Source organism: Phycodurus eques, chromosome 9, assembly GCF_024500275.1.
Source record: "Phycodurus eques isolate BA_2022a chromosome 9, UOR_Pequ_1.1, whole genome shotgun sequence".
Taxonomy (NCBI): Eukaryota; Metazoa; Chordata; class Actinopteri; order Syngnathiformes; family Syngnathidae; genus Phycodurus; species Phycodurus eques.
The window spans coordinates 19,822,126-19,845,026 of NC_084533.1; the positions used below are offsets into that span (position 1 = coordinate 19,822,126).

Here is a 22,901-nt window from a genome sequence, read left to right on the forward strand (position 1 = left end):
GACACGTGAAGCGAGCCTTTCGCTGGCACAAATCTCAAGATGTGCACAATTTTGCTTCAGTCCATGTGCAGTCTACGACTGTAGCAACCTTAATGTGATATTTTTTTTCTATCCACCTGCTTATCAGCTCTTTTTAGAGCAAATCCAGGGAGATTCCCTTTGTCTTTTAGTACCATATTATATGGAAACCTGGATTCATTTGCCACAGCTTTTATCTGTAAATTGTTACTCTGGCTGTTGTTACTATTTTCAGGTGGAGTCTTCTGACTGAGATTGTTTAGCTGTAGAAGAACTTCAAATAGCAGACCAATATTTCTGTGCCACAACCATCAGGATGAAAAACCTCTGCACTAAACACCTTATACTCAACCATCTCTCCATGTCTGTCTACCCTTGTCCCTAGGGAAGCTGTACCTGTGAAAGCTGACTAATGTTCCTACACTAGAACAACCCACACAAATTCATCTCACCACTCATATTTGCATAACACACACCCACACACACCCACGCATGCAAGCACACACGCACGTATGCACACACACTCACACACACACACACACGCACACACACACGCACACACACACACACACACACACACACACTAGTGTCAATTGTCTGGATTGGTCTGAGTGTGACTGTCTTCTTGTTTCAGAAAGCTGTTTTGCTCTCCATCAATCTCAATCTATCCTCTGCTCCCACCCTCCATATTCTCCTTGCTTCATACCATTTCCCTGTCAAGGAAATACTGTACATGCAGATATTGTGAGACATATAACAAACCGGTTGTGTCTCTCAGCAAAGTGTGACGGAACAGTGTTTCATATTGAAAAGTGAATGCAATCTGCTTGTTTTGTTTTGTTTTGTTTTGTTTTTTCGACCCTTTGCTGTGTGGCTGCATATGTCTAACCCGTGTGTGTCTTCCTTAAGGCCTCTTTATACTCCCCCGGTCGCGCGACCGACAACTGAAAGGAAAGTAAAAGCGGCTACCGGAAATGGCAAAAAAAAAAAATGCAGAGGAAACTCCATCCTGTGGTGTCCTATCCGATACCAGCCGAAGCGACACCCCCGACTTGGAGGAGAACTGCAGCACACTTTCAAAACAGCGCGCGTGGGTTGCGCTCGAGTAAAAAGGCAAACTACGCGAGGGATAGCCGCAGTGACGTCAGCGCGGTCGCCGTCCGCGTGAGGATAAAGGAGTCTTTAGCTGGCGGAGGCGTAATACACTGACAATATATTTGAAGAACATAAGCCAATAAAGTAACAATAGCAATCTAAAAAAATTAGAAAGGCAATTTTATAATATTGATATTTTTCTTTTCTTTTTTTACAAATATTATGTTGTAAATATATATTTTTTTTTTTAACTTTTGACTAGTTATATTTGGGGACACAGCAGCAAGTCACTCGCATCTTTTTTTCCCTTTTTTTTAGTATAGTATGATATTTTCTTGAGTATGTACTTTATTATATAAAAAAACATAAATTACCATAATTTGAGATTCAACACTGCGAATGTAAATCTCCATTTTTGTTTTTTTAATCGCTAAATTTCGACCCTTCTATTTGGGAGGGATAGCCCTGCTACGAACACTGAAAAGCAGTGAATAATTAACACCTTCCCAAAAGGGTTTGTAATTGCCTATAAATGCCACAAGATGGTAGAAAAGCACAACCTTTGTCTAAATGAAGCTCCACAACTCACTTCAACATGATTGCTTGGCATTAAGATGCCACAAGAGGTAAACATAGCAATATTATTATTTATTTGAGCTGAGCACAATAACAACAAATAAGTTTAAAATAAATTAGCACGTAACAGCGGATACGTTTAAAACAAAATCCACGAATATGTGAATTGGCTAATGCTGAACCGCAAAAATGCAGAGGCTCACTGTAGATATGTTCCACCCAAAAAATCTAGCTACCAATGTCGCGGCTCTGCTGTAGGTTAACACTATTAAATATTTTGTCTGACCCCTTTTGGGCAAGAGTGATATCTTATTTGTTCATACATACACAAACAATTTCTATACATATTTACCCTGCAGTTGTTTAGATTATTTAATTCTATGTTCTACTGTATAATTCCTATAACAGATCAATTTGCTGTACTGTACATCAATATCCAAATACCTGTTACTGGTGCCTCAATGTCCAACATGGTGCGCTCCTGGCGCAGGATGGCGGCGCCCTCATCGATGATGCGCAGGGCCACTGCCTCCTCCAATCGGCCCTCCTTGGTGAGGTGAGCTTTGAGCAGGTCCACCCTCGGTCGGCCCTCGGCATCGAACACCTCCTTCATGGTCAGCCGATGGGCCAGAGGGAAGGGGACCGCTGTAGAGATGGATAATTTGAATAGGTGTGTGGATGGAAATAAAGGGATTTCACACATGTAAAAAGCGAGCTAGCTTGCACAGCGAATACTGGGGCAGAACATGATTAATTGATGTTTCCTTCAAAAAACTCGCCTTCAAACATTATATGGCCCCTGTGATCTTCATTTTGGAGCTGCACGCTTTGACTCTGCGTGAGTTATGGAGGGTAAGGCATACTGTAATGAAGCAGGGGCTGCCACAGCTATCAGGGTTGCCTGCCCCTGTTCTGCAGTAATGGCTCCCGCCTCTGTTCTGCAGTAATGTCTTTCTTACATAATGAAGGCCCTCAGGCCGCTGCTGGAGCACGGGGGGTTGACTGACGACGGGGGTTATACAGTGAGAGTGAGTGCACAGCTGCACGTGAGGAGTCACATACACAAAAACAAGGTCCATTGAAAACACAGCAAACGAGCGGTGGCAAGAAACAAAAGGCAGAGGCGTAAACAATGTATGGAACAATAGCATTAACATGCCTGACTGGTTCTGGGTGACAGGGACACATGAACACACATGAGATCGTAGGTAATAAAAGGTATTGTTACTCAGAATCCACTGAGCCTGTTCGAGCCCCATCAGTGCTAACACAGATAATGGCCTAGATCACACGCTAAAAGTAGGCCTGGCTCTCTCTCACTATATACACACGCACACACACACACACACACACACACACACTTTCACTCTGCCACTTTGTCCCTGTTTTGCACTCCTCTTGACCTGTCTGTGATTAGTCCTCCTGCTTTTTGATTGCCTTGCCTCTCTCTCATCTTGATTCTGTGAACAAGCAACAAGTGTTCACACTGATGTCGGCCATAATACTGTATTTTTAATGTGAAACTTCATTTTACAACTTCATTTTACAAAGGAACAAGAAACTTCATTTTACAAAGGAACAAGTTCCAAACTCTTTATCACATGGCTACATTTGGTGCTGTTCTCAAACTAAAATACAATTTATAGCCACAGGTTGCATGAAGGCGACACGGTGGATGAATGGTTAGCACATCGGGCTCACAGTTCTGAAGACCCGGGTTCAAATCTGGCCTCGTCTGTGTGGAGTTTGCATGTTCACCAAGTGTCTTTGTGGGGTTTCTCCGGTTACTCCGTTTTCCTCGCACATTCCAAAAACATGCATGGTAGGCCAACCCAAAACTATAATTTGCCCGTAGGTGTGAATGTGAGTGTGAATGGTTGTTTGTTTACATATGTTTATATGATCCTGCCCAGAGCCAGCTGGGATAGGCTCCAGCACGCCCGCAACCCCAGTGAGGATAAGCAGTACGGAAAGTAGATGGATGGAAGTCGCATGAAAAAGTTGAATTGTTGTACAAAGCCTGCTGGTGGCAATAAATGGTTCATATATCACCATATGCTGTACGACTAAAAACCCCTTCCCACTGTACAGTACCTGCAATGCTTTACTCACATTGGTTTGGCAGGAGCCTGAGAAAACCACTTCTCAATAATCAGACAATTTTTATTCAAGAGAAGACAGAGTAGCAAGAAAAAGGACTGCAGCAACAAAGTGGAGACTATGGAGTATAATACTGCGGCATCCATAACACACACACAGAGCAGCATGTTTTTAGTTCATTTATAGCTGTGTCGCCTCAAGGGTGACTTGACACAGCAATTAACCAATCTTTATAAGAGAGTGACCAGCAGTGGTTTACATCACCCAAACTGTGTCACCACAACACGCTTGAAACCCATCTGACCACATACAAGAAATAGCACCTTGTAGTACCAGACCTCCTGGGTTTAAGACAGTCCTGATTAACAATATTTTGAGGTCAAGGATGATGCTCGGTGTGAGAATAATCTACTGTTACACTGAAAAACTCACCGACTTGCAGTTTTTGTGCTCAGGCCAAAGCCATTTGCAATATATAAATATTGCTTTGGCACCATCTTGTGGCACCTTGTGCCAAAGAAGTGAGGGGAGGAGTATCATTTAGTCAGCCCAAAGCCTTCTCAGAATCAGAATCAGAATCAGAATCATCTTTATTTGCCAAGCATGTCCAAAACACACAAGGAATTTGTCTCCGGTAGTTGGAGCCGCTCTAGTACAACAAACAGTCAATTTACATTTCTCTAATAGAAAAAAAAAATAATTTCCCACCACAAACCTTTGTGGGTGGGTATCGTTACTCATCGGCTATAGCAAATAGCAGCGGTTCACTATACTGTAATTGTGACATTTTGAGGTTACGAAAGGAAGGAACGGAAGAAAGCATGCTCATTCACCACCCTACTTACTGTTTTCCATTGCATTTCAATATACTTGTATACAGAGGTGGGTAGAGTAGCCAAATATTCTACTCAAGTAACAGTAGTGTTACTTTAGAATAACATGAATCAAATAAAAGTAAAAAGTAGTCCTCCAAATAATTACTTGAGTAAGAGTAACAAAATACTCAGTGAAAAAACTACTTAAGTACGGAGTAACTAGTGAGTACCTTCTGATTTGTTTTTAAAATCAGAGCATGAATGTCAAATAAAATAAAAATAACAAAATAAAATTCAGATATTGCTGAACAATATCTCTTAATCTAAAACATAATTCATAATTCAATTCATGTTGCATGAATTGATGAAGCCTGCTCGGATGAGAGGCGAAAAGTCTTCTTAGACAAACAGAACAGTCCAGTGTGATCGATTCAATGCCCTGAGAATGAAATGAAGTGGATGACTGAGAATATTCACACGTATAATAAATTAAATCTTTATCAAATAAAATCTTTGTAAAATAACATTAAGGCAAATGAATCTCCAAGAAACGGTCTTATATTGTATTATTTCCACTTGTTAAACACAATACTGTGGGCTCACCAGGCAGATTACATAACAGGAATAAAGCTGTTATGGATATAAAAAGTATACACACCCCTTTTCAAATACCAGTTTTTGAGTTGTAAAATAATTTTGTCCAAGATAAATCATTTTAAAACGTTTTCCACCATTAATGTGACCTCGATAGAATTTGTACAACTCAAATGATTTATTTTTGTATCTTTTTTGGAGGGGGCGAGGGGGCATGCGTAGGGCCTTACAGAAAAATTATTTGCTTTATCCACTAAAATGACTGAATGAAGAAGCTGTTTGCTGACCAGATTTATAGATAAAGTGTGTGTGTGTGTGTGTGTGTGAGAGAGAGAGAGAGAGAGAGAGAGAGAGAGAGAGAGAGAGAGAGAGAGAGACAGAGAGAGAGAGACAGTAAGCAAGATGCATGTTTTACAGTTACTTGTGACCATAAAATTGTACTAATGTTGCCATATGCACGGCCAAAACGACAGCAAAAACATCTGCAAACTACCGCAAGGTGTTTTCTCAAGTTAGAAGTGGGCTGACTTATGCACGTTTGGGCAGTGACTAAACTACGCTGCATGTTAAAGCTGTTGTTTTTCGTCCTCTGTAATGTAAACACGAGTCGGCTGTCACGACTGTCACGACTCACTTTTATTGGCCGGCAAAGCCCAATAGAAAACTTTGTGGGTGGACATGTGACTTTCTTGTGTCGTTTGATTGATGAACTTGAGTCAAACATCACTCTGGTAATCACTGTGGATTGGAGCAACGGCGCCCGATGAGGAAGTAAAAAAAAAAAAGATAGTCTAAAAATAGATCGCACACACATTATTGATAAATTAAAGTAGCAAACAGCATGTAGATTATTGTAACAGAGTAAAAGTACCGTTTCTTCTTAACATAAATACTCGAGTAAAAGTAAAAAGTATCTCATTAAAACTACTCTGACAAGTACAATTTATCCAAAATGTTACTCGAGTAAATGTAACGGAGTAAATTTAGCGCGTTCTTACCCACTTCTGGTTGTATGGCCTAAAGTGTTTTTCATCCAAATATTGACTGAATTGTGACATTTAGACTGTGTTAGTGTGGGTTAATGATAGACTACGGCACATTCCAACTTACATCAAAAAAGGAACGGAACTCATCATAAACCGAGGGCCTTTTATGCGGTTTTGACAGTGGAAATAACGAGTTGACTGGTAGGTACTGTGCAATAGAAAAGCGGCATTACATCACCTTAAGAATGAATACAACACATCAACACACCGGAGCACCCTGACACATCCCAGCAGCTGCCAAACTGGAGAGTCTGCTTTCCATCGCTTCACACTGAGTGCTAAAGCCATCTTTGGCTTTTCAGGTAGGGACTGATTAATATTTGAAAATGTTTGTGCACACCAGGCTGACAGAAAACACAGGAGCGTAAAAGTTACTCATGCGTGTGACTGCAGAGTTAGTTCTGAAAAACGAGAACAAGCTGTGGTCAGTGTGTGACTCAACTTCATAGTCCAGTAATGTACTGTTCTGTGCTAGTCTGCACCATGCTGTATTGTTCTAGTACGAGGGAACACCAGCTAGTACATACAGTATACATGAACTCAACAGGAGCATGTTCCTGGTTTGAGGCAAAACTAAAGCTTGTGTGTGCAATTCTTTTGTGTGCAAGTGTGTGTGAGTTGTGTGAGTTGTAAATGTCAAGCCTAGTGTGAAAAATAGGGGAGGTATGAGAGTATCAGGAGCAGCAGAGACAGACACTCAGGGAGAGGAACTATACCTGTGAAAAATTTACTTGGCAAAGAAAGAACTTAGCACCAATTCAGATCTACCGTAAATGCCCTTTTCACCCAGCTGCTGACCATTTACATTGTTACAAAACGCAAGCTCCTTTTTGTTTTAGTTCAGAAAGACATGTAGGTGCTTTTATCAACCACAATTAAGTGCTGCATGTAAGCGTGTAACTAATGCAACTTTGTCAGTCGCAGTAGTGGTGTAGTAAAATGTACACTTTTGGGGAGAAGTTTTACAAGCACAAACACAACAACAGATCAGAGGTTAGCCATTTGTTTTTTGACTGTACTGCACTTGCGCATGCCAACACAGAACATTCCATTTTCAAAGGTTTTCACCGTCTACATGGAAGATATAACAGTGACACACAGACATTTTTAACAGAGCATAAGCAACAGTAGGCCTTTCACCATAGTATAGCTGCAGTTCATATTTTAAACTATACTGCATTTAAGTACAGCGATAGATTCTATTGAGGCCTTAAGTGGCCTGTACAATACACATGTACATGATACATGCCAACAGCTGAGGGATAATGGCTATTAGAGATTTAAAATTGACTACAATTTTTCACTTCTTATGATGTTAGAAACAGTTATGCATACAACACTGTGTATAATATCAGTGACAAGCCAACCTACTCATCGGTGTGGAAGGGGGTAACACCTCCACGCATGTCCTGATAGGCACATTTTAAACACATCCTATGCTGACCAAAGTTTTGAACAAAGCAGACCAAGTAAATAAAATCTGAATTGCAAATGCAATGACACAAATATTAGGTACACAGTACCAAAAACAAAAAACAAAACCAAAAAACATACACAAGGACGATGGCAAAAGTGCACATCTGTGGGACTCAGATAAGTAAATGGAATGGGCAGATAGGATACGGAGCTGGCAGGGGTGATGGAGTAGTTTGTAGTATTTTACCAAAGAATAACAGGTTCAAAATGATTTTTGATGCTGCACTGATTTGTAATAATTAGCATCTCTGTTGTTTTCCAAGGGGGATCATGGTCTATAATGCTAGTGGACCAGACTGGGAACATCTTCTGTCGTGTATGGAATGGCGTGAAGTGCCATTTTGTCTGAGGTGCCCTTGAGGCAGGCAGCCTATCTAGACTTTATTCACAGACTTAAACTCAATATTTCACTCTTGACATGATCCCAAATACAGGTGCCTGACTTCAGAGTGCTGCAACAGATGGTATTGGGAAAACATATGAACTCTTATGAAAGACTGGAGGTGCTGCATTTAGAATACATGACAAGAGTTATAGCAGAAATATTTGGCAGAAGGGACAGCACGGTGCGCTAGTGGTTAGCACGTGTACCTCACAGTTTGATTTTCGAATCGTTGCATTCCTTTGTGGGGTTTGCATATTCTCTCCATGCTTGCATGGCTTTTCTCCGGGACTCCGGCTTCTTCCCACATTCCAAACCCATGCATGTTAGGTAAAGTTGGACTCTAAACTGTCCATAGTTGTGAATTTGAGTATGTATGGTTCTTTTTCGACAGAATGTACCCTGCGTCTGGCTGGCGACCAGTCCAGGGTGTACCTCAACTCTCGCCCAAAGTCAGATGGGACTGGCTCCAGCGCACCCGCTACCATAATAATGGCAATAGGCATAGAAAATAGATGGATAATTTGTAGAAGACAGAAACACTATTTATATTGTTTCTCAAACCACCTGAAGATTAGCTCTGAAAATATTGATAATTATGAATGATCATTGTTTATTGGACATATAATGTTTAACTATCGGTGCAGCGTCTGCAGTGATGCAGAATTTGTGTCGGTCCGTTGTGGTGAAGATGGACCTAAGCCGAAAGGCGACGCTCTCTATTTACCGGTCGATCTACGTTCCTACCCTCACCTATGGTCACGAGCTGTGGGTCGTGACCGAAAGAACAAGATCCCGGCTACAAGCGGCCGAAATGAGTTTCCTCCGCAGGGTGTCCGGGCTATCCCTTAGAAGTAGGCTGAGAAGCTCGGTCATCCGGGAGGGGTTCAGAGTAGAGCCGCTGCTCCTCCACATTGAGAGGAGCCAGAGGAGGTGGATTGGGCATCTGTTTAGGAAGACTCCCGGACGCCTCCCTGTTGAGGTGTTCCGGGCACATCCCAACGGGAGGAGACCCCGGGGATGCTCTAGGACACGCCCGGAGAGACTACGTCTTTCTGTAGTCCTCCATGAAAGCAGAATGATTAGCTTTGTTTTTATTCAAAATAAGAAATTTGGAAACATTAGCTTTTACTTTGGACGACAATGATTTTTTGTTGCTTTTCTGGGGGATGTTACGGACCAAACCAGTAATCAATTTATGTTTGTGCATTTTCTTTGCTGTTAATTTGAAATAATGTCCTGTTTTTTAATAAAGGGATGGAAATGTATTTATCGATTAATCGAAAAATAATCGACAGATTACTCAATTATCAAAATAATTGTTAGTTTCAGCCCGACAAATAATAATTCTACTAGTGTCGTAAAAAGCAAATGTGACTGTGTTGACAAACTATCATAGAATACAAGATATTACCACAAAATCCCAATTTGTCCTACTCCTGTATGGGACTTTTAGTCCTGTCATAAGTGTGGAGAGAGTTTTTAAAATGTTACCTTTTTTTATGACTTTGTTTGTGATAGAAACAAAAATACTTTCCCATTGAAATAGAGGCAATCATATCCAACTATTGTACAAAGAAATAGGAGATAACTTTTCGCTACTTTTTTCTGTTTATGTCCTTTGACCCACTCTCCACATCTGAACTCCCAAGTGTTGAATGGAATCTATTAAGTGAAAAAGCTGCCAGCTCAGCCAAAAATCTAACAGCACAGAACAACGAGGACGAACCCATGACACGGCTTTTAGCCAAAGCCCCTAAATCTCTTTGGGCTGGTCAAATACCCTAACTGGAGCAAAATTTGATCAGAATCCACCCTCCCATTATTTATAATGGCTAAAATCAATTAGGGATATTTCATTAGTTTTAGCATCATAGGACACTATTCACAAACAGCGAGGCTGCTGCAGTAGGAAGTGACGGCAATGGAGAACAGCGAGATTGAAGACATAACTGAAGATGTCCTAATTTTTTTGCTCATTAAATAGAAAATAAGTATAAAAAGCAAGTAGATATTTCATAAATACACATTTGAAATTTGTGAGGCTTAGAGCACAGTAAACATGACATGTGAAACTGCAAAAACACTTAACAGTATATGTACAATAGACAAGTGAGTATCCCTCATTACTGTGCAACATTGTATGTACTGTTCATCCATGCAGGCACATCTAGCAGAATGAAAAGTGTGTGTGTCAGTATTTAATACATTAGATGTAGGTTGCATTCATCTTACATGATCTCACACACACACCTTCCAAGATCCTTCATTCTGCTGCTCTGCATGAATAAATGAAGAGGGATGAAGTGGGGGATGAAAGAATGAGTCCAATCCATTAAAAAAAGGAGAGGTGCAAAAAATGGGGTGTTTGAGAATTGAGAAAGGAGCTACGTGACTCTTAATAAATACTGTGTTTTTGCGCGTGTGTGTGTTTGTGTGGATGTGTGTGTGTGTGTGTTTGTCAGCCATCCATGACCCAGATCAGCTGACAGGACCATGGGTATATGAAGGTGGTGATGGTGGTAGGGGAACAAGGAAAGATACGTTTGAAGTCATTCAATTAATGTCCACTACACATATGAAGAGCCATCTGTGCGCGCACACACACACACACACACACACACACACAGAAACAACAGCTCATCCCCTAACAGCCTGCCCTCATTAGACAACACCCCCCTCGCTCTCTGTTTTTCTCCCTGTCTCTCTCTGGAGTGCCTTGTCTATAAATAGACAGTGCCCTGCCACCCTCCCCACAGGGCACACACAGACCTGTCAATGTGTGACCCCTGGTTCACGAGACAACACACAAATTTAACACACTTATCCTAAAATGCAGCTCACACAAAGGCCTTGGGGCAACTATGAGGGAATGGGACACCATGTTGCACGAAAAAGGAAAGATGCCCAGGGTGCCCCAAGCCATGCCAGAAGTGGTGAGTTTGTGCATGCATGAATACATGCATGTATGTGTGCAACTGTGCATATTACATATGACCAAGCTTTGATGAACTGATACATTGGTACATATACATTACCATTCATTAAATAAACAATTCTTCATAGTATGTTATTTCCGTGAGTCAAGTCTGGAGACACTAATAACTATGTGAGAATCGGTACAGAAAGTACCTTTGCTTGCATGAATACAATGATTACTATGCAGTTTAACTTCATTTAATGTTTCTACTGAGCCTATAGTACAGTAAAGTACATACATACAGTTCTGTGTAAAAACATCTCAGGCACCATTAAATTATATATATATATATGCTATGACAACCATATTTTATTAAATATATCTAATATATATGTATATATACATATATATATATGTAAATTTATCCTTGGGTGTTTTTTGGACATACTTGGCAAATAAAGATGATTCTGATTCTGATTCTGAAAGTGTCACGCAGCACAATGCCAAAACGTAACTGTTAACAAAACACTGCAATAAGCCTAAAACCAAATGCAACTTTTTCTACCTATTCAGTTATACTTTGATACAGAACTGTGACATGGAAAAAAGTTGGGGGAAAACCCAACTTTAACAGGCAGCGTGAAGCGGGCTACTGACTCTTGTGCAACTTAATCCATATCGTTACCAAATTTTGATGGGTACTTACTCGGTCCATGCACCAACCCTCTACAAACATGTATGTCCTGTTTCAATAATCCTGGTTACTGCATCCGTCTTGCCATATTGTCTTTTTACTATGTCAAAATGACTGTGAAAAGGGTCATTAAAATGACAAAGCTAGTGGTAATTTTTTTACTTTCCCAATTACTGGAACACACTGGTGGCACGGTGGCCGACTGGTTAGAGCGTCAGCCTCACAGTTCTGAGGAGCAGGGTTCAATCCCCGTCTCCGCCTGTGTGGAGTTTGCATGTTCTCCCCGTGCCTGCGTGGGTTTTCTCCGGGCACTCCGGTTTCCTCCCACATCCCAAAAACATGCATTAATTGGAGACACTAAATTGCCCATAGGCATGACTGTGAGTGTGAATCATTGTTTGTTTCTATGTGCCCTGCGATTGGCTGGCAACCAGTTCAGGGTGTAACCCGCCTCCTGCCCGATGACAGCTGGGATAGGCTCCAGCATGCCCGCGACCCAAGTGAGGAGAAGCGGCTCAGAAAATGGATGGATGGATGGATGGAACACACTGTGCGTAAGGGGGTAGTGTCCTTTTGTTTATTTCTTCATTTAATACAGAGTACTGATTGTTATCATGATTATTATACAGAATAAGTGTATGGCATCCTTATGATAATATTTTCTTTTATTTTGAATTGTTTGTTTTTTCCTTTGTTTGTGTCTGTATGACTTCCTAGCAACCTACTGTCCACAGGCTACCCACAGATATGAATAGGTAGACACGACAGGCCCCATTTGAGCTGTGTGCCTACGGCGGAGAGTAAAAGTCGTCAGAGCGTTCCGTGTATGGATAACAAGAAAACCAAAAGACCATGGACGCCGGTACATTGTGCTGCGTCAAGTTCAAATATTTTTGGAGGCTTTTTTCCCCCCAAAATGTTCTGTATTGATAGCAAACACAAAAAGTAAACAACTTAATTTAAATGTCCATGCATTGCCTTTGATGAGAACATTGACCTCTCCAACATGGCCGCCACATAGACACTTCGGTTAGACGGGCTGCAAGAGGGTCGCTGGCGTAATGTATGTTTTCGTATCAATGATGCTACCATTCAAACACCCTGTAGCAGTTATTCTCGAAGTGTGGTACGAGTACCACTAGTAGTACATGGGCTCCTTCTATTTGGATGTGAAAGAATCACTGGCCACGTACAGTTCAGTTGTACCTGTATTTAATTGCAAGTTAAATACATTTGAATTTAATATTTAAACAGTGTTCGTTTTTAAACATTTAGGGAAAATTTTTATTGAAATGTTATGTGCAATACATACATCCATCCATCCATTTTCTGAGCCGCTTATCCTCACAAGGATCGCGGGAGTGCTGGAGCCTATCCTAGCTATCTTCGGGCAGGAAACGGGGTACACCCTGAACTGGTTGCCAGCCAATCGCAGGGCACATACATACAAACAAACAACCATCCGGACTCACATTCTCACCTACAGGCAATTTAGAGTCTTCAATTAACCTACCATGAATGTTTTTGGGATGTGGGAGGAAACTGGAGTGCCCGGAGAAAACCCACGCAGGCACGGAGGGAACATGCAAACTCCACACAGGCGGGGCCAGGGATTGAACTCAGGTCCTCAGAACTGTGAGGCAGACGCTGTAACCAGTCATCCACAGATGAATTATTTTTTACCATAAGTGCAGATTTTTCTTCACCCCCTGTACCATATTTAAGTCTATAGGGTACTTGGAGGGCAAAGTATTTTCTGAGATGGTACTTGGTAGAAAAAGTTTAAGAGCCACTGCTCAAGAGGGCATGAATGTGATAATGAATTCAAAATGTCTTCAAAATGTCAGGTTTTTGTGATATTAAAAAAGAGACCCAGAGAAATAATTTCAAAACTTTTTTCACCATTAATGTGGCCTGTAACGTGTACAGCTCAATTTTTTAAAATCTTTTTGATAGGCAAATCAAAACAAAAAGATGAGATGATGAGGTTGCACAAGTGTGCACACCCTCTCATAGTAACTGTGATGTAGCTGTGTTCAAAATTAACCAAACGCGTTCAAACTCAGCATGCCCCTGACACCACTTAAGTGCTTTATTAACCCTGAATAATGTTCAGTTGTTCAAGGAGACTTTTTCTGACATTTTGTTTTTTTGCTTTCTAGCAGAAGCCTGACGGTTTTGTGCGAACACTGACTGCTATTTTGAACTGATCATAATTTCCGAGACCTTGTCTAAGGCCCCAATCCCATCTGAAAAACAGATTTCACATCAAATATGTACTGAAATATGTGATTTTTTTAAACATTTACTTATTTTGCTTGTTTACAGTTTGCCAAGCATAAAATAAGATCACTGATGTGCCACTTAGGTTTGCTGAGCCAGTTCCTCAGGTCAGTCAGCCAGTAGTCACATCACCCGGGCCGTGACTTCTGTACAGCAAAATGAAATGTGGCCGTGACTCACACTGCCAACCACAGTTGTGCTTACAAACCAAAACGTCAGTGTAACAAAAGTCTCTTAGAGGGCATTACAGTGAAACATGGCTTTGCCATAGACAATGAATGGCCTATGCTCATGAAGAAATAAAACATTCCCATTTTGTTTCCTCACCGACCCTTTTTATCTCTCTTCTAGACATTGCATCAACCGAGCCCGGTGTGACCACACTTATTTTAATGTGATCCCATAAAGCAGCTTGTTTGTATTGGGTATTCTGTTTACACTGATAAGAGTTGGATACAATACAGATGGTCCCCGCATTTATCGAGCTACAGCCATAAAATGACCTGAGCGATGCTATTATTTGATAAATCTTGCTCAGCTTTAGTTTCAACAAGCAATGACCAGATTTTATGATAGCATCATCAATCTTTGCAGCTTGGAGATGGATCCTTTTGCAACTAGCGACAATAATGGAGAAGGATGGATTCATTTTTATACACCCAACATGATTCATGCCCACTGAGTGTTTTTCACTGCTTGCTACCAACCACCATGCATGAACAGTATTGGCTAATATTGTTCACCAGTGTCCAGGAACATGTTTGCAGTATGATTCAAGTATACTCATAGCAGTTGTAGAGGAGTCACATTTTAGTCTGATGTTATTCTGCAACAATAAATGCAAACTTAGTAGTGTCACACATTCTTGTTTGATTTTAACCAAGCCAAATAAATAAATGTGCAAATTTGAAACACTAAAATAGGAACGCTTTCCTATTGAGATTCTGGAGAAAACAGCAATGATGTCATTACATTGGAAGATTTACTCTAAGCACAATCAAACATTTTCATGTTACTTGGGGATTTCTATGATATGATGTGAGCGGATGTGTTAACTATCCATCCATTTTCTATCGCGCTAGTCCTCATTAGGGTTACGGGTGAGGTTGAGCCTATCCCCGCATCATTTACAAGTGAGGTGGGGTAAACCGTGGACAGGTCACCAGCCAATCTCAAGGCAACCATACACACTCACATTTACACCTATAGACAATTTAAAGTCTTCAAATAACATAATATGCATGTTTTGGGAAAGAAGCAGAAAGCCAGAGTACTAGAAGAGCATGCAAACTCAACACAGAAAGGAAGGAGCCGAGGTTTGAGCCCAGAACCTCAGAAATGTGAGGCAGAAGCGATGTATGAAGTATTCATTGACATTTGGCACTGCATTAGTATTTCTCAGCACTCACATGCAATATCTGAGGGAATTGTAATTTTTATATGTAATTCAGAAAGGTGTCAAAAGAGCAATCTCGTTGCTGTGTCTTGCTCCAGCAAGACAAGGAGTCTTGTCTTGGCCTTTTCGCACGGTCTCCTCTCCCTTGCTCTCTTTCGCTCTCTCGCCTCGCCCCCACACGTTTTGTCCATTCCTGCGGGTATGCTTTGTCCTTTGGCTCCTTCTCTGCGCACTTCTTTCTGACAAACAGCACTAAAATCCAGAACATGGGGAATTACCGAGCCCAGTCTAACCGACACTGTGCTGTCTATGTGACTGATGCCGCCATCCCCCTTCAACCCAAACATATTAAATCATTCTCACCAGGTGTGATGAATTGATTTGTGGTGTTGCTCTGTTTGTGAGTGAATGTGCTTCTGTGTGCGTGTGTTATTATGGCTAATGCATGAGGGTATATACTGCACAATTGCTCTGATGTGGGGGCAGCTGAGCTCTGGCGGCCCAGATGTTTACAACACAGAGGGAGAGTAATGATGGTATACATGGGAAAGCAAGTCAACTAAGGAGACGAGGAAACAAACAACCATCCATCCATCCATTTTCTATACGACGCTGGAAGCTGCAGTCCATCACAGCTGACTCCTGTTCACCTCAGGGTACACCCTGGACTGATTAGCAGTCATTCACAGACCTGACACACATCTTTGAACACTTCATTGTATATTTACACAATAGTAATCTACTACAAATGAAACAGACATTTTGAAAACAATTTCAATTTATACACAATTACTTCATGGCCTGTTTTCACGCATTCCTGCTTTCAGCATTTAAGCATTCAGATTCATTTTCAAAAGTTAGAATTTTCAGACTCAAAACACAGTTAGCCGCTGTGACCTTTTTTGTATTTAGTTAAAAAAAAAAAGTGCCATGTTACAAGTCCCTTAGGAACATTTGCATAACAGCTGGCGTGCAATTCACAAAAACGAAATCGACTGATCAGATATTGTACTGTAATATGCATGCATGTCAGGCCTGTAGTTACCGATGTCGCTTGACTCTGCCGGACATGTTGTTTTGACTTGTGCATGCATTGATCATTTACAATACATGCAGTTTAAACAGACTGTTTTCACCTTTATGAAGAAACAGTAATGCTCTCGTAAAACAAAAGGTTGCGACCCATTTTCACCTGTTCCAAAAACAATACTGATTTGTTTGCAGGTGAAAACGGCGCTATGTAAATGGCCACTAAAAATCTTCAATTAAACACATCCACAGGGTGTCTTTCACTAGTCCAATTAGCCACCATTTTCTTCTCATGATGTTGCTTATGTACCTTTAACAAAAATGTGGATTTTGTTTAAAATTATGACTAGGAAGCAAAGTTATGGTTAGCATGTCTGACTCGCATTTAGGCGATCCGGGTTCCAATCTCTGTTGGAACTTCTCTGTGTGAAGTTTTCACATTCTCCCTGTGCTTGCATGGGTTTTCTGGGACTCCGGTTTTATTTTACACAGCTCCAACTATATCCTCACCGTTACCCTCTCCCACGCTAGGCCCATACATGTCACTGGACTGTGCAAGGAAGCTGAGGGAGAACATGCAAACTAGAACCCCAATTCCAATGAAGTTGGGACGTTGTGTTAAACATAAATAAAAACAGAATACAATGTTTGCAAATCATGTTCAACCTATATTTAATTGAATACACTACAAAGACAAGATATTTAATGTTCAAAATGATGAACTTTATTGTTTTTAGCAAATAATCATTAACTTGGAATTCTATGGCATTTTTTCTTTTTTCTTTTTAAAAGCTGGGACAGGGGCGGCACGGTGGACGACTGGTTAGAGCGTCAGCCCACAGTTCTGAGGACCCGGGTTCAATCCCCGGATTGTTTGCATGTTCTCCCTGTGCCTGCGTGGGTTTTCTCCGGGCACTCCGGTTTCCTCCCACATCCCAAAAACATGCATGAATTGGAGACTCTAAATTGCCCGTAGGCATGACTGTGAGCGTGAATGGTTGTTTGTTCCTATGTGCCCTGCGATTGGCTGGCAACCAGTTCAGGGTGTAACCCGCCTCCTGCCCGATGACAGCAGGGATAGGCTCCAGCACGCCCGCGACCCTCGTGAGGAGAAGCGGCTCAGAAAATGGGATGGAAGCTGGGACAGGTGGCAAAAAAGACTGAAAAAGTTCAGGAATGCTCATCAAACACCTGTTTGGAACATCCCACAGGTGAACAGGCTAATTGGGAACAGGTGGTTGCCATGATTGGGTATAAAAGGATTGCTCAGTCATTCACAAGCAAAAATAGGGTGAAGTTTTCCTTTTTGTGAACAATTGCATGAGAAAATAGTTGAACAGTTTAAGGACAATGTTCCTCAATGTACAATTGCAAGGAATTTAGGGATTTCATCATCTACAGTCCATAATATCATCAAAAGGTTCAAAGAATCTGGAGAAATCACTGCATGTAAGCGGCAAGGCCGAAAACCAACACTGAATCCCCGTGATCTTTGATCCCTCAGTCAGCACTGCATCAAAAACTGACATCAATGTGTAAAGGATATCACCACATGGGCTCAGGAACACTTCAGAAAACCAATGTCAGTAAATACAGTTCGGCGCTACATCCATAAGTGCAACTTGAAACTCTACTATGCAAAGCAAAAGCCATTTATCAGCAACACCCAGTAATGCCGCCGGCTACTCTGGGCTTAAGATCATCTAAGATGGACTGATGCAACGTGGAAAAGTGTTCTGTGGTGCGACGAGTCCACATTTCAAATTGTTTTTTGGAAATTGTGGATGTGTCCTCCGGGCCAAAGAGGAAAATAAACCATCCGGACTGTTATGGACACCAAGTTCAAAAGCCAGCATCTGTGATGGTATGGGGCTGTGTTCATGCCAATGGCATGGGTAACTTACACATCTGTGAAGGCATCATTAATGCTGAAAGGTACATACAAGTTTTGGAGAAACATTTGCTGCCATCCAAGCAACGGCTTTTTCATGGAACCCCCTGCTTATTTCCGCAAGACAATGCCAAACCACATTCTGCACGTGTTACAACAGCGTGGCTACGTAGTAAAAGAGTGTGGGTACTAGACTGGCCTGCCTGCAGTCCAGACCTGTCTCCCATTGAAAATGTGTGGCGCATTATGAGGCATAAAATACGACAACGGAGATCCTGGACTGTTGAACAGCTGAAGCTGTACATCTAGCAAGAATGGGAAAGAATTACACCTACAAAGCTTCAAGAATTAGTGTCGTCAGTTCCCAAACGTTTATTGAATGTTGTTAAAAGAAAAGGTGATGTAACACAGTGGTAAACATGACCCTGTCCCAGCTTTTTTGGAAAATGTTGCAGCCATAAAATTCTAAGTTAATGATTATTGGCTAAAATCAATAAGGTTTATCAGTTTGAACATTAAATATATTGTCTTTGTGGTGCATTCAATTAAATATAGGTTGAACATGATTTGCAAATCATTGTATTCTGTTTTGATTTATGTTTAACAAAACGTCCCAACTGCATTGGAATTGGGGTTGTACATCCATGTACTTTCTAGTTGTCATTAGGTTCGCAGGTGAACTGGACCCGATCCCAGCTGACTTTCTGCAGGAGGCAGAGGACAACCTGGACTGGTGGGCAAACCAATCACAGGCAGACAAATAATTCTCACACTCACATTCACACTTTTGGATAATTCAGCCTCATATGCATGTTTTTAGAATGTGGGAGGAAGCCGTAGTACTCAGAGAAAACTCCTCAACCGCAGGGAGAACGTGCAAACTCCATACTGGAAGGCCAGTGCCGAGATTCAATCTCTGACTTTCATAACCATGAGGCAGACTTGCTAACCAGTCGTCCAGCGCACTGAATATTTAACCCAGAACCCAGGGGCATAGCCAGCATTTCAGGAGGAGGACAAATTGTAATATTTGTATGAAAGCCACCTTTTAGGAGCAAATCATCATCCTCTCAAATTCGACTCGACTCCTCCATAGTGGCCAAACAACTAGAGTGACTGTAAGAAAGTCTACACACCCATGTTTAAATGCCATGTTTTTGTGATATAAAACTAATGAGACAAAGATAAATCAATTTCAAAACGTTGTCCTACAGCTCAACTGGGGGACAGTTTGTGAAGAGAAGTAAAAATAAAGAACTGAGATGCAATAATGTGATTGCAAAAGTGTGAACACCCTCTTGTAAATGGGATATGGCTGTGTTCACATTTAACCAATGACATACAAAACACATGTTAAATGGAAGTCAGCACATACCAGCCACCTTTTAAAGTGCCTCTGATTAATCCCAATCTGACTCCCATTTAACATGAGTTTCAATGTGAAAGGTTACTCAGTCACATCCGTAGCTTTGAGGGTGTATACACTTTCCAAACACATTATCTCAATTGTTTATTTTTATTTCCACTTTCAGAAACTTGTAAAGATTTCATTCATCTGATTTGTACAGACTACAGGTACAGGTCACATTAATGATAGAAAAAGTTTTGAAATTATTGAACTTGGTCTAATTGTTTTAATATCACAAAATCCTGGCATTTGAAAAAGGGTTTGTCGATTTTTTTAAGTTTTTATATCAACTGTAAATAACCAGTCAAACTCTTTTTTTATTTTATTTTTTATTTTTTAAACTTTGCCATGACCAGCAGACAGCATACGTTTGTCAGTCACATCTGCTCAGTGTGTGTTTGAGACTGGTCTCAGCGCGTGTTCAATGGCAGCTCGAAAAACGTGTAACCATATGTTAAAAGGGAACTGAATTGTTTTAATGCCTGTTTAAGTGCTTGTGTGTGTGTGGTGGCGGGGCAGAGGGGATAGATTCAGAAAGTGAAATGCTCCCCGCCCCAACTACACCGCTGCCAGAACATCTCCTTCTGTGAGGAAACCACTCACTCACAGTGCTGACAGAGGGGGGAAAGACTGTACATTATGATCAGATATTTCAGGGACCAGATATACCAGCACCGCCCATGCACAAGTCCAAGCGTGCCGTGTAGTTGTGCAGACACACACACACACTTATACAGCCATATAGAGACGCTGACTCAGGTGCACGCACACACAGTCCAAAGGTCTACGTGCAAAAACGGCAAGCCCCCTCCCCGGCAAGCCCCCTCCCCTCCTTCTTCTGAGCACGACGCACGCACGGAATACCGGGGCATGCCCGAGCGACGCGTCCAATTGTCAGGTCCGCTTCTTCCTGGCAGAGAAAGCTTATGACTTTATTACGAGTGGGTCGACCGAGCATCGTCGCATGTGACAAGAGAGGCTGCGTGTGTGTGTGTGTGTGTGTATTGTGTGCGCGTGAAACATGTCAGCCTTATAGTGGTGGCTACATAAATAGTGTCCTACTCACGACAATCCGTGCGAAGCCCCCCCCCCTCCCCCTATAGCCAGCCACGCGTAAAGCACCAACACGCCCTCTCCTCTCATCAACACATTAAATATTCCATAATCCAGGGATGCAATAACACCTTTAGTGCGACACGAATCGCCGTCGTCGGCCGACGGGCTCTCGCATCTGCAGCCCAGCACATCCTCTCACTCCATTTTGTCCCTCATTTGACCGTCAGGGAAACATGAGGGGAAGCCACGGAGGAGGCTGGAGGAACAGACGCGAAGACAACCATTCTCGAGCACGCGGGCCTTAAAAAACGACCGTGGGGTGATTTAAAGGGTTAAGTGGGGATACCAAGCTCTTAGACGCAAAAACACAAAAGGATGCTGCACAATCGAGCTGGAAAAGTTTTCACCGTAGCCAAGCATTTAAAAGAAATCGATCAACTGACTGTGTCTAAAAAAGAAAACTAGACCACCAATGTAGGCCAGCGTTTGGAATAAGCAGACACACGCGCACGCATAAACATGACGCGCACCACAAAAATTCAGCATATGATGGGAAGAAATGTTGTAAAACGAGCCCCGTAGCAGCATCCTTTCCTCCCGCCCTCTTCTACCATCATCCCCGTGAGCACATTCACGCCACCCGGCAAAACACTCGCCAAGACAGCCTTTACCTTTATGTCTGCCTTTCGCTGTCATCGTCACACTGCTTGGCGTTTCATTGGAACAAGACTCTCATCTCTCCCACTCGCTGGCTTGTACCTCCCTCTATCACTCCGTGGGTGACTCTGGAGGGTATTATTCAGTAGCAGCCGACCACCGCTAGGAGTAGTGCGCGTACACGGAGCCCGTGCATCGCAATACCACCCAGCCCTCCTCCCCTCCTCCTCCACTGGAAAATGGGGTATTGCCTCGGCGAGGAGTGAATTCTAATAGACTAACTAGGGGAAGACCCTGATTGTGTCGTATGGCGCCGGATACCCCATCTCCCTCTCCCCCTCCCCACTTCTCATCGCCCGCCCTCCCACAAAAGGTTGAGGGGCTGAGGCACATGCACGGTGACGACTGACAGGTAGGGATGAACGCCAGGCAGCCATGCCTACATATGATCAGCTGGTCCGCGGGACTTGCGTTGCAGCCGGACGACATCGCGAGACAGGTAATTCTCGCCAGGAAGAAGAAACGCGGACTCTGCCTCGCCATGATGCGCAGCTGGACGGCAAGACTCCGGAATGGCGAGAGAAGGAACTCCCTCGCATATTCACCCTCACGCACCCGGACTATTACTGCCATCAAGTGGAGGGTCACACTTACACAGGGTTTCCCCTCACAGGCGGACGGCTGGGCGCCTTTACAGCTGTTTTGTCACGTGGTCTTCAGGCTTGCCTAATATGCTTTTTCGATAAGCTGCCGAGCAGAGCTGGCAAAAGCACCTACACTGAACTTTGGAAGCACATCTATACAAACAGTGTACACAGTACAAATGTATTGAAGTACAATTATTACTATTATTATTATTTAAAATAATTATCAATTTCCCATTGCCGGTCCAAGCCTTTATGGGGCCCTGAGCAGAATTTGATTTGGGCCCCTCCTTCCAACACTCTGGCATCACGTCTGCTGGACTACAATTGATAAGTGCTACACATATATATAGGATAGGATATAGGATTTGGATGTTTGTGGCACCTCTTTCATTTCATTAATACCGGTATGTTTTTCATGTGTAAATGAAATCCACACACCTTTTGGGGGCCACCTAGTGGCCAGGGTGCCCCAAGCAGCCGCTTAGTTCACTTAGGGTTGAAGTGGGCTCTGACAATACCCATTTTAACAACTTGGCACAATGGGGAAAAAAAACTCCACACAAAAAAGTTGCCTTATTAATTTAGTGCTCATATCACGATACATGTCGAACATTGTTTTTTTTTTTTTTTTTTTAATTACCAAGAGCTAGCTAAGTTGGCTCCACTTTTATACTATCGAAACGTGTTCCCACAGCTTTGCTAACGTTGTGAACTGGGGGGAAAAAAAACTCAATTAGTTAATGATACCAACTGAAAAAATACTTTAATTGTATCAGTTTTTTTAAATCAGAAAGATTTTTTAGAAGGCCACAAACGTG

General features: G+C 42.1%; 1 protein-coding gene across 3 annotated transcripts in view; it reads right to left on the reverse strand.

Annotated features, from left to right (window-relative positions):
- Positions 1-21,673, reverse strand: part of LOC133407807 (protein phosphatase 3 catalytic subunit alpha-like) — a 47,479-nt gene extending 25,806 nt beyond the window's left edge. For all 3 annotated transcript variants that reach the window (XM_061686067.1, XM_061686066.1, XM_061686069.1), the window contains exons 1-2: positions 21,451-21,673; positions 2,134-2,334 (exon numbers count right to left, since the gene is read on the reverse strand). In XM_061686067.1, coding sequence (XP_061542051.1) covers positions 2,134-2,334; positions 21,451-21,475 — 226 coding nt within the window. In that variant the 5' untranslated portion in view covers positions 21,476-21,673. The remainder of the gene's footprint in view (positions 1-2,133; positions 2,335-21,450) is intronic.
- Between the last annotated feature and the right edge of the window lie 1,228 nt (positions 21,674-22,901).